At 42.5% G+C, this 13,084-nt stretch overlaps 1 protein-coding gene and 1 long non-coding RNA gene across 2 annotated transcripts in view; one reads left to right on the top strand and one right to left on the bottom strand.

The window, feature by feature from the left end:
- acsl6 (acyl-CoA synthetase long chain family member 6) overlaps positions 1-13,084 on the bottom strand; it is a 70,784-nt gene that overhangs the window by 22,792 nt on the left and 34,908 nt on the right. The window contains exons 5-9 of the mRNA XM_056285301.1: positions 11,535-11,636; positions 10,453-10,552; positions 9,323-9,501; positions 5,183-5,215; positions 3,497-3,548 (exon numbers count right to left, since the gene is read on the bottom strand). Coding sequence (XP_056141276.1) covers positions 3,497-3,548; positions 5,183-5,215; positions 9,323-9,501; positions 10,453-10,552; positions 11,535-11,636 — 466 coding nt within the window. The remainder of the gene's footprint in view (positions 1-3,496; positions 3,549-5,182; positions 5,216-9,322; positions 9,502-10,452; positions 10,553-11,534; positions 11,637-13,084) is intronic.
- LOC130117146 (uncharacterized) lies at positions 1,531-3,101 on the top strand. Its single transcript, XR_008810623.1, has 3 exons — positions 1,531-1,569; positions 1,847-1,925; positions 2,919-3,101. It is a non-coding gene; the product is annotated as an uncharacterized LOC130117146 (long non-coding RNA).

Genomic DNA, 13,084 nt, shown 5'->3' with positions numbered 1-13,084 from the left:
TGTATTGCAGCAGTCTATTCCGTTGCCTGCCAACACGGGGCTCGCCGGTTCGAATCCTCGTGTTACCTCCGGCTTGGTCGGGTGCCCCTATAGACACAATTGGCCATGTCTGCGGGTGAGAAGCCGGATGTGGGTATGTGTCGCTGCACTAGCGCCTCCTCTGCTCAGTCGGGGCAGCTGTTCGGGGAGGAAGGGGGAACTGGGGGGGAATAGCGTGATCCTCCCACGCACTACGTCTCCCTGGCGAAACTCCTCGCTGTCAGGTGAAAAGAAGCGGCTGGTGACTCCAGGTGTATTATCAAAGGAGGCACGTGGTAGTCTGCACCCCTCCCTGGGTCGGCAGAGGGGGTGGAGCAGCGACCGGGACGGCCCCGAAGAGTGGGGTAATTGGCCAAGTACAATTGGGGAGGAAAAAAAAGGGGGGGCAAATCAAAATAATAATAATGATGATTATGATGATAATAATAATAATGCTAAATAAAAGTAAAGGTTTCAAAAAGATGAAAACGATTAAATGAAAACTTAATGCAGCAGGTAAGAGGGGATTTCTGGAGATTGAGACAGACAGGCCAAAGGTCGGGCCTGCTACACTTAAGTGTCCTGAGTATTTCCCACCTCTAGAGACGCTGTCTTGCCGCTGAACCCACAACCTGACCCCAAAACCTCGTACTAAAACCTGTTTGGATCTCATTCAAAAACTATGAAAGCTGCATCTCTGGTGATTCTACACATGTTAAAAGAAAAAGAAAAGAAAAAAGCAGCACCAGATATGGTGTAAATTGAGCAGTGGCCGTTGTTTTGTTTATATCGCTGACCTATCATTATTTGTAATTCCTTCCCCCTAACATGTATTGTCTACCTCTTGCAACGAGCAGTCACCCAGGCTTGCAAAGACAGGGGTTACGCAGGTTCTACACTGGTCTCTCAGACAAACTTCAGGGCTAAAAAAAAACAAAAACCCACGGGTGTGTAAGAACAAATTTGTACATACGAACGATGGATAAACGAGGCCCATTGCTCCATAAAGATGGTTTGCAGCCTGTAATTTGAAGCATCAATACGACGTGCAGCAACCTCACTGAGATGGGAGAATACTGCGGTATTCAGAGATGAATTGTTATAAAACATTGATATAGGTAGGAAAATCTGTTCACAGATAACAGTGTGGACAGAAAAGAGGGCAATTCCCGAGCAGGGTTTGCCGCTGCTCGGGAAATGCCCTCTTTACTGCAGAGAGAAAGAAATTACACTTAACAACCAATAGGTGGCAGGCTTTACAATGGAGAGGAGGACGCTAATAGTTGTGGCTGGATTAGGAGATTCCCAGGGAAATATCACCAGCAGCATGTCACCTGTTTTTTTTTCTTAGTTTTTTTTTCTTAGTTCTTTTTCTTCCTAGTTTTGTTATATGATTGGTTCATTAGTTGTACTGTCAACATCAGACAAGAGCGTCACCTTATAAGGAACTTGTGCTGTTACGTGCAGTTTAAACCCCTGCTCATTGTGTAGGAAATCCAGGGGAATTTGGAGCAGACTTGGACTCGTAAAGGCGGACAGAGCACCAGACAGGTATGGGTAAACATACGTACTGCCCTCTTAGTGTGTCTGATGGGATGGTCATTGTGTAAAAGGTTACAATGACATCACCGAATGCAGCTCGCTGGTATTGCAGTCAAACCTTTTTTAGTAATTATCTGGAAAAGTTTTGCCTCTAAATTGTGAACTTTCCACAAATGATGAGCAAAATTAGACCCACTAACACACCAGAGCACGCCAAAGTAAGTAAGTAAGTAAATAAATGAATAAATAAATCCAGTGGTTTTTGGATGGCTTATTTCTTGTGCAGACCCCTAGTTGAAGTGACACCGCAACAGTTTCCATGGAGAAGAACGTCCGAGGTGTTCATGTGATGGTAACATAAGCCGGTGTGTCTCTTCTCTCTCTGTTTTCCTTAAAAAACACAGTCAGTTTTTTATGGTTTGTATCAAATAATTAACACAGTTGTTGTTTTTTAGTAATAATTACATCAGCATTTTGGACTATAAATGGACCTTTGAACTTGAAAACAGTCTTCTCACACAGGGCACACTTTTACACCACTGGCAGCAGAGTACCACATTTGGACCAATGTCCTCACACTGTCAAACAAAATGTCAAACAACTGCTTCATCGCTTGAATGCTGGAAGACCCATCTCATATTGAGCCGGTTGTATTGTCAAGCCCGTAAAAGACTAAATTAAGATGTCTTCCATCATTAGGAAACCCCGAATTCCAGACATTTGGTTTTTGTTTTTTTTAATAAAATGAGTTGGAAGAGAACTGTACCCAAACTGGACCACAACAGCTTTTCTACACGTACTGATAATGTCTTATGATTTCTGCTGTGTTATAGGTTACTCAGTGAACATATAATCAACGGGGAGGGTGAACGGTCACATTTAGGGTGTAACATGACTCATATTGGCAAGCAAGGTTTGACCCGATTTTAACTGAGCTGTACCAAGCTGGACTGATACTCTGACGCTGCAAATAAAAAACATTTTTGGGGGATGTGACGTTGATGAGTCTTTCTGGTGTTGGGTGTGGTGGGTGGTGGTGTCAATTATTTGATACAGAGTGTTGGCATTCTTTGACTTCAGAATGTGTAAACACAGCAATCAAGATTACATCTCAACACCTTGGCCTGTGTGCTAAACCACATAACGTGTGCCAAGTAGCCAGTGGTGGATTAAGAGCTAATAACTATAAAGGGTGTGAGGGGATCCGTGTAACCTCCTCTTTATACACTTGTAATGAATCAGATCTTAAAAATCTATGTGTACGTGTTTATAATGATCATTTCAGCCAAGTTGGCATGTGCATATTTCTATTCATTCATTTATTTTTTGATTTTGATATACTTCAATTATCCCCATAGGGAAATTCCTCTCTGCATTTAACCCATCCTAGCTGTGTAGCTAGGAGCAGTGGGCAGCCGTCGTGCAGCACCCGCGGACCAACTCCAGCTCGTCTTGCCATGCCTCGGTCAGGGACACAGACAGGCGCACTAACCCTAACATGCGTGTCTTTCTGATGGTGGGGGAAACTGGAGCACCCAGAGAAAACCCATCGTAGACACGGGGAGAACATGCAAACTCCACACAGAGGACGACCTGGGATGACCCCCCCTCCCAAGGTTGGACAACCCTGGGGTTCGAACCCAGGACCTGATTGCTGTGAGGCAACAACACTAACACTGCGCCACCAGGCCACCAAATATTCATGAATAAATATTTATAAATGACAAATATAACACATTTGGCTGTGTCTGCTGTCTGTGGATTAGAAGATAGAAGAAATAGCTAATCCTGTAATCCTTAACTGGCATAAAGAGATGCAAGTGGCATTGTTAGTGGCACTTTGCAAGAATCCCCAAAGTGACTCGTGTGTATCTCCAGCCCCCAGAGGATGGAGCAACGAGGTGTGTGGGTGTGTTGTCTACGTTCATGACCATACCTGTGGTCCCGCTGGTGAAGCACACAATGGACAGATCTTCTGGTGCTGGTGGCTGTGAGAGACAAATAGGAGAGGATAAAATTCAAGAAATCAGTTGCTTCGCCATCACCGCTAATGAACACCATGCTGTCTGCCATCTTGTTTGAACACAGGCATTTATACATAGTTTTAGTTATTGTATGTTGAATATGACGTACATAAAGTAGATTTTGTGCATAGTTGCTGGTGTTTTAACGAGCACTGTTTTATCTTTTTCCATGGCAGTATGGCATGTTCTGTGGCTATCGAAACAAGCATCACACCCAGTACAAAGAACGTCATAAATTATAAGAGATTACAAAGAACGTCATAAATTATAAGAGATTCTACTTGTTATTGGTGGCAGTTTATCTCTCGCTTAGCAGGTTTAAGGGCACACTCTCTAAGTCACACCTGTGATTACATTTAGTCACAGGACTTGGGGCAAGTCTGTCAGTGATCCAAGTTCAATACCGGTCGATCATTTCACATGCGTCTGTTGGCATCCCGTCTTCATCATAGTCGTTAAATGAACAAATTGAATACTGTTTTCATCAAAATAAGTGGCAAACTCAAAAAAAAAAAAGAAAAAACGCTGCACCCAAGTGGTTTTATTGAGGTCAAGTTAATGAGTTAATTAATGAGGTAAAGATAATGATTATGGCATTATTAGATAAAAAAAAAAAGTTTCATAACTTTCCACAAGCCTATGTATCCACTATGTCTGTAATGTAGCACACGCTGGAACCTACACACCCGCCACACCGTGAGTTACAGCCACGAGACCCATCTTGTCACACATTTGTATCTAGAACCTGAACATAACAGGGGGCTGAGGTAAACCTGCTGTATTTACTACACTAACTGCTCTTTATACTGAGCAGCTCACCCTCGATTCAGGTTTGAGACACATTCAAACTTTATAATCAATTTCCATTGGCTGTAAATTGATTAGACTAAGATTAATACAGAATTGAAGGGAATATATATATATATATATACACACACACATGCACGCACACGCACACGTATATATACTGACCAGAGGAGGCGCTAGTGCAGCGACCAGGAAAAAAAAAGTTTTAATACTGCAATGTATTAAACTTCTTTTTCCTGTATCTGTATATATTTTCTCTACCCCCCCCCTTTTCTCCCCCCAGTTGTACTTGGCCAATTACCTCACTCTTCCAAGCCGCCCCGGTCACTGCTCCACCCCCTCTGCCGATCCAGGGAGGGCTGTAGACTACCACATGCCTCCTCTGATACATGTGGAGTCGCCAGCCGCTTCTTTTCACCTGACAGTGAGGAGTTTCGCCAGGGGGACGTAGTGCGTGCGAGGATCACGCTATTCCCCCTAGTTCCCCCTCCCCCCGAACAGGCACCCCGACTGATCAGAGGAGGTGCTAGTGCAGCGACCAGGATACATACCCACATCCGGCTTCCCACCCGCAGACACGGCCAATTGTGTCTGTAGGGACGCCTGACCAAGCCGGAGGTAACACGGGGATTTGAACCACTGATCCCCATGTTGGCAGGCAACGGAATAGACTGCTACGCCACCCACATGCCCCCTGAAGGGCATATTTTTAACTACAAAACAGAAAAACTACAGTGGTTCTGCCATACTAATAATGGTGTGGAGTGGATATTTGTAGACGTGGCACTTACTATAGGCATTCTGTGGTGCTCTCTGCCCAGGGCCTGGAAGAAATGACATCATGTGTAAGTCACTTCTACTTTAGACTTGCAATACAGATGACAAAATCAATGAATTATACACATTTGAAGAGTGAGCATTTGTATTTTTTTTATATCGCTGTTGCTATTGTTTTTGCCAGACCTGTGACAGGCCGGCTTGCAATAGTAAAAACATTCAGTCACTCAGCTTTTCAGTGAATTGCAATAAAAAGAACCGGGTGGAGAATGGAAAAGATTTTGCCTTTCCACCCTTTGCACTATTGTAATCAAATCACTCAGTGGCCGGCCAGCAGTCGAACCCTGTGGTTGCAACAGGAAGCTCATGTGTGTTGTTGTGTGTAACTTGGTCAGGGAGCTGTGATGGAAATGAGCCAAGCCTTCCCTGACTAATAAATATATACGTTAAAAATAGACTCAACTATATTTTAGGATTTCTCCTCCGACGTTGATGCTAACTATTCTGCAGCGAGGGCAAAAATTGTTTTCCAAAGGTTTCAGACATGGTTACTTCAACTTACTGTCAGGTTTGGTGGTCACTTAAAACAAAACGGATCCTGGATTTACTGTCTAATACTGTCTGGTGCTCATTTCATCATCCTCCTTACCTGTAATCTCTTCTCCTTTCCTTCAAACGTACACAAAGGTGTATTAACTCTACTCTTCCTCAGGTTCTGTGATTGGTTTATAATTCGCTGTTTCATAATTCGACAATCTGGCCCCTAAATCTGCATCAATGAACCACAATTTGTTTTTGAATAATTTGGCCCAGGTCCGTCTTGACATTGTTAAGATGAACCTTTTCAGTCAACTTTCAGGCCCTGTCACTCCACTGAAACTGCTCTGACCAGAGTGGTAAATGATCTTCTACTGGCGATCAACTCTGATTCCACGTCTGTGCTTCTACTACTGGACCTCAGTGCAGCCTTTGACACCATTGATCACTGTATACTTTTGGATAGATTAAATTGTAATTTTGGTGTCTCTAGCTTAGCTCTCTCTTGGCTTAAGTCCTACTTATCTGGAAGAACACATTGTGTCTGCTATAATAATATTATATCAACATTTTCTGACATCAATTATGGTTTACCTCAGGGCTCAGTACTTGGCCCTCTACTTTTCTCTCTTTACATTACACCTCTTGGCCAATTATACGCAGTTACGGAATAAATTTCCATTGCTATGCAGATGATACTCAGTTGTATGTGCCTATAAGGGCTGATGATCATACTCAAATCACTAACTTAGAGGCCTGCTTGGCTACTGTGAAAAACTGGATGTCACTTAACTTTCTGCTTTTAAATTCAGATAAAACCGAGATGCTAGTCATTGGCCCTGCTAGACACAGACACCAATTTGATCAAGTAAGTTAACAATGGACAACTCTGTGGTTTCACAAAGTGTGGCAGCCAAAAATCTTGGTGTTACGTTTGATCCTAGCCTTTCCTTTGATAAGCACATTAAAGAAATCTCCAAGACTGCCTTTTTTCATTTACTTAACATAGCAAAAATTCGGTCTTTTCTCTCCATGGCTGACGCAGATACTCTAATACATGCATTTGTTTCATCCAGACTTGATTACTGTAATGTTCTGGTTTCAGGTCTGCCAAATTCTAGTACTAAAAGTATTCAGATGGTTCAGAATGCTGCTGCTAGAATCCTAACTAAAACTAGGAAATTTGATCATATTACACCAATTCTTGCCTCCCTTCATTGGCTTCCTATCCATGTTAGATCAGAATACAAGGTGCTTCTGCTGACTTATAAAATCCTAAATGGGCTTGCTCCATCCTACCTGTCTGATCTCCTTAAACCTTACATGCTATCTCGAGCACTTCGTTCTCAAAATACAGGGCTCCTGTGTGTACCCAAAGTTAAAAAGAAGTCAGCTGGTGGCAGGGCCTTTACCTATCGGGCTCCATTTTTGTGGAATAAACTGCCTGCTGCCATCAGACAATCGGAGTCTGTTGAGTCCTTTAAATCCAAACTTAAAACTCATCTTTTTGCCTTAGTTTACAATTAGTTGCCTTTAAGTTGAGTGCTTCACAACCTGTACTGGATGGCGGGTTGGTTTTCTGTCTCAATGAATTTACCAACCACTCTTCTGCCGACGAGAGTATCGAGTATAGATTATGACGAATTGATGACTTAATTGATTATGGCTTATGACTATTGCAAACTGTTCTCTTCTCTAACATGTCTTTTCTCTCTCTCTGAATGATGTCTTCTCCGTTCTCTTTTTCTGTGTTTGAATGGTGTCCTGTGAATCTCTCTTGCATGCATGTGCAGTCGGTTCTCCTCCCAGGTCTCCGTGGTGATGGTGGCCACTATTTGGATGCTGCCTGCCCTTCCACTCCTCACATAAGTTTTTCTTTTATTACATGATGATGCTGGTCGCGTGGCTTGGGTCCTGGACTGCTCCGTTGGCATGTGGACACTACTTGGCATCCTGTGCATCATGTTCTTCATAAATTTTATGTCCATTATGATTCTGTTATCCTCTTTCAATGTTGTATTCTGTAAATTGCGTGAACATAACATCCATTGCACGCTGTCCGTCTTGGGAGAGAGATCCCTCCTCTGTTGCTCTCCCTGAGGTTTCTTCCTATTTTTTCTCCCTGTTAAAGGGTTTTTTTAGGGAGTTTTTCCTTATCCGATGAGAGGGTCTAAGGACAGGATGTTGTGTTGCTGTTAAGCCCACTGAGGCACATTTGTAATTTGTGATATTGGGCTATACAAATAAAATTGATTTGATTTGATTTAATTTGATATGGAAACTGAGCACACAGACATCCGTGCGATTTCCATAGAGATGATCATAATGTGCTGACTGGACCTGTTTCCCGTACCAGAGTATTTTTGGCTGAAGTAAGAGCACATTAACCGCTACAAATAAAACGCTCCAATTACCGTAAATGCTTACAGCATGTTGTGGGACGAAAAAAAAAAAAAAGCAGCAGGTTTAACAGTAATTCCCTGGGGCATATCTAGAATACACTGTTCCGGGTTGTCTGTGCACCAAATCAAAACATCTTTTGTGTATTTTTGTTAGCATGTCATCATGTGAGATTTTGTGACTGTCTCAGCTGTCAAATAACTGACTTGAATTGATAGATATGAAGCATGAAGAGAGATCAGTAGCGATGCAGAACAAGTTATCGTTACCCACGCTTTAGAGTGTATGTGTGTGTGTGTGTGTGTGTGTGTGTGTGTGTGTGTGTGTGTGTGTGTGTGTGTGTGTGTGTGTGTGTGTGTGTGTGCGCGCGCGCATTTGCGCACATTTAAAACAATGCTAACAATGCTAAAAATAAGCTGGTATCTGTAACTGGTAACTAGAGGCTCTGTTGTTCCAAATACAATAGTAGTACTGGTGGTAGCAAGTAGCTTCACAGCCTCAACTTGAACTTTCATTTCTCCTACTTTGTCCATACATCCATCCATTATCCAAGCTGCTTATCCTACTTAGGGTCGCGGGATGCTGGAGCCTATCTCAGCAGTCATTGGGCGGCAGGTGGGGAGACACCCTGGACAGGCCGCCAGACCATCACAGGGCCAAAACACACACACAAACATTCACGCCCAGGGACAATTTAGTATGGCCGATTCACCTGACCTACATGTCTGTGGACTGTGGGAGGAAACCAGAGCACCTGGAGAAAACCCACGCAGACATGGGGAGAACATGCAAACACCACACAGAGGACAACTTGGGATGACCCCCAAGGTTGGACTACCCCGGGGCTTGAACCCAGGACCTTGTTGCTGCGAGGCGACCGTGCTAACCACTGCACTACCATGCCCCCACCCCCTATGTTTTATGACCGTAAATTTGTCATTCTGTACCACCTCTTACATGATGACATTGCCTGATACTTTAACAAGTTTAATATCAGTAGAAATAAAAATTCTTGAATAAAACGTCTTTCTTTTATAAATTCATACTTTGTATATTCATATGCTCATCTTATTCTAATATCATAATTTAATGTTATGTCTAAGTGCAACGGTGAGAAACTCATCAAGTCAAATTACTGGTGTGTGGAAACCTCTTGGAAATCAAACTGATTCTGATCCTGATTTGGACTCAGATTCAGACTGGGATTCGTTTCGTACCTCCACCTCCTTCATGGCCTGGACATGGATGCCACAACCCTCGGCATGCTCCAAGAGGGCGGAGTCAAATGCATCCATGAGGATGATTCGCCGCAAGCCAGGAGTCTCCTGTCTCTCCACGTTACCCAGAAGCACCTGGGCCTTATCGGCCTTGTCACAGATCACGGTGGAGATGTCGGCTGAAAAGAAACAACCACAACAACAGCAGCCGCACCCTTGTGTGAATAGGCCGCAGAAGAAGAAAAGAAAAAGAAAAATGCACAAATGACAAATGCGGGGTATGGTGTCAGTTTGAGGCTTTAAGAAGGAGGGATCTTAAAATAATGGATTTAAATAAGGATTTTCCTTTAGAAATAGTCCGAATCACCTCTATGTTCAAATTCAAGTAGTAACTCAAATGTATTAACATCACAAAAGAGTTTATGGGGAGGGAGGGATGAAATGATCATACAGATTTTTGTGAGGAGCTGGAAAAAACACATCAGTACATTGATCAAGGGGAGACCAATTGTAATCCCCACACTTAAATGAGAGAATAGTGTAAAAATATATCATTATTTTGGAACACATCTGCCCAACTGGAACACATCTGCCCAACCCTGATCATTTCTTTAACTAATAAAAAGATTTTGGAATATAAAAATGTATCATTATTTAATATTAGTGAATTAAAAAGTGCCCGTCAATCTCACTCAGGTGTCTACATGGTGAGGTGGTTAGGTCTTTGTTTCAAAATCATGTCATAACACATCAGGCTCCTTCATACGTATGTAAAGCAGAATGTTAGTCCACTTCCCTGGATAACCCCATTATCTCTTTTAAAGTTGTTTAGGTTGAAGCCACTGCTGCATATAGTTTATCACTGTTAGCTGCAGTGTGAGCTGAACTAAAACTTTGCATTACTGTCTTTATCTTTCACACTTACAAGGGTTAACAGGTCACTGGTCAGATGTGAAGGTCATGAGAAGAGAATTAGGATAACCATATGCCAGCTCTGTGTTAAGCTTATTACCCCTGCTTCTTTGTGTTTGTGTGTGTGTTAGTGTAAAAGTGTACAAATGCGTGTGTGTGTGTGTGTGTGTGTTTTGTCAGTGGCTGGTTCTGTCTGTTTGCAATGCATGTGTTCTTACCAGTATTGATGATGTACCGTATGGCGTCAGGGCCCAGCGTGTCATAGAGAGGGACCACCACCATAGAGTAAGTGTAGCAGGCCAGCTCGGAGATGATCCACTGGCATGAGAGAAACACAGAAGTGACTCGCAAACACCAAGGGTCAGGTGTGTGTGTGTGTGTGTGTGTGTGTGTGTGTGTGTGTGTGTGTGTGTGTGTGTGTGTGTGTGTGTGTGTGTGTGTGTGTGTGTGTGTGTGTGCAAAGAACAGGATAGTTGGTGACTTATTGTTTTATGTTCACCAATTTCCTGAGATAGATAGATAGATAGATAGATAGATAGATAGATAGATAGATAGATAGATAGATAGATAGATAGATAGATAGATAGAATAAGACAAAACGAGAATAAAAGAGGTATAAGAGCCATAGGGGGAGGAAAAGAGAGGGGGGGGGTGAGAAAGAAAGGAAAACGGGATAGTTTGACAAAAAAAGAAAGAAAGAAAAAAGAAGGAAAAAGACTTAAAAGTAACAAGAAATAGGAAGAAAAGAAAGGAGAGACAGAAAGACTAGAAACAGAGAGAGAGAGAGAGAGGGAGAAAGAGAGAGAGAGAGGTTTTCTTAATCTATCAGAGGAAGAAAAACTACCAGTCCTACTAGGGGAAGACCCAAAGAGCTGTAAATTAGCAGCAGTTTATGTTGCTACCTGCCACAAAGTGAGGGACAATGAGTGACAGTCACCTGACACACGTTGTTGCTGCCATATTCGATGACAGTATGTTCTTTTGTTTTGTACTATGTGTCTTTGCTGTACTATGTTTCTTTGCTGTACTATGTTTCTTTGCTGTACTATGTTTCTTTGTTGTAGTGTGTTTGTTTTCAATGGTGTTTTCCAATTGATGTTTGGCTTTTTTTTCAATGTTTGGACACTTGCTTTGGCAATATGTACATTGTTACATTATGTCAATAAAGCCATTTGAATTGAATTGAATTGAATTGAATTAAGAGAAAGGGGGGGGGGAGAAGAGAGAGAGAGAGAGAGAGAGAGAAGAGAGAGAGAGAGTGACAGATAGAGAGGGAGTAGGATAAAGTTTGAATCATTACCTCCGGCCTGTTTTGTGCAAACACCCCTATGAACTGGTCTGGGTTTGGCTGACAGCCTTGGCGCAGCAGGCCTGAACCGAGATGCTCTGCCCGAGCAGTGACCTGCAAAACAGCAGCAAGCGGGAGGGAAAGAAGTTGATTGGAAAGGCTGGGACACATTCAAATCACATATTGATGGAGGGAGTTGGTGATTGGTGCTTTTGAGTTCAAAACATCCCATTTTACATAAACCTGTTTTAGATGTGCTCAGCCTTATCAGCTCTTACTCTGTCCAGTATCCCATTCACAATCTTGCACCCAATTATCCACAGTTTGGAGGTCTGGAGGTCTCTCAGCAGCAACATTTGAGGAGTGGCAGATTAAGTGCCTTGCTCATGGTCACCTCGACATCAGTGTCATGGCGTCTTTAAACCTAGTATTGCAGTTCACATTGTACCCTATCTCGGGGGACTGTGTCTGAGTCCATCTTTTGCTTCTAAACGTTTCACCACAGAGAGTCGGGTTCAAGTCAACATAAAGCATGTTTATCTTTTTGTTCTATCGACCAATAAAAAAAAGAGCAATTAACAAACAGTGATAAGCGAGACGAAAATCATTGAGGATTGGATGACGAGGATTAAAATCAATATATTGGTAAGTCAAAGACTCCAATACCCCTTCATCTTATCAATTACCAACCAGTTAAGAGTCTTCCTCACAAATACACACTTAAAGTATTCACATATTGTAAAGACACACAGTGTGTTTTTCCACAAATTTTACAAGTTCCTTTGTGCAGCAGTGAAGGATTCAAGAACCGGGGGGCAAGCTTATTTTCTTCTAACCGCTTTTATTCACACTCTTCACACATATGTCTGGCCCTTTTCTTGTTTTACTTGTTCCCGTGTAAAGGGCACTGCATTGCAATTTTAGAATACTGAATGTTTACATAAATAGAAATAGAGATTGAATGAATGAATTAAGCTTGTCACCGAAAATGCGGTAAACCCCTGGAAAGACTTACACATATGTATTTTGGGGGGTGGGGGCGGGGGGTTAGTGGCTGCAAGGCAGCATCAGTACAGAAATTAAAACATGCTGTCATATACAGTAGTCAATTGCTCTTACACATATATTGTGTGATATATGTTATACAGGAAAATGTGGGGGCTAGGTGACATCGGGGACATTCAGGGGGAAGGTATGGGTGTTGGTGTGTTGCCTGACAGTGATTCATTAAAACTGACAAAAGCTAAATAAAGCCTACATTGCAATTATTTACATGGTGTCAGACGTAAACAAAAAGAGGAGTCATGGCTAAATTTAACCCCCCCGGGCGAATTTTTCCTTCGATAAACCAGGTGAGTGGCCGGATTGGAAACAGCGTTTTGTGAGATTCAGAACTGCCACTAAGCTAGACAAAGAAGATGGCGCCGTGCAGGTGAGTAACCTGATATACGCTATGGGAAGCAAGTTGGGGAACATGCACCGATCGTTTGCATTTACATTACATTACAGTCATTTAGCTGATGCTTTTATCCAAAGCGACTTACAATAAGTGCATTTAACGT

The sequence above is a fragment of the Lampris incognitus genome, chromosome 8 (assembly GCF_029633865.1).
Source record: "Lampris incognitus isolate fLamInc1 chromosome 8, fLamInc1.hap2, whole genome shotgun sequence".
Lineage (NCBI taxonomy): Eukaryota > Metazoa > Chordata > Actinopteri > Lampriformes > Lampridae > Lampris > Lampris incognitus.
The sequence above is the reverse complement of the archived record's forward strand: the minus strand, read 5'-3'. Positions and strand labels throughout refer to the sequence as shown.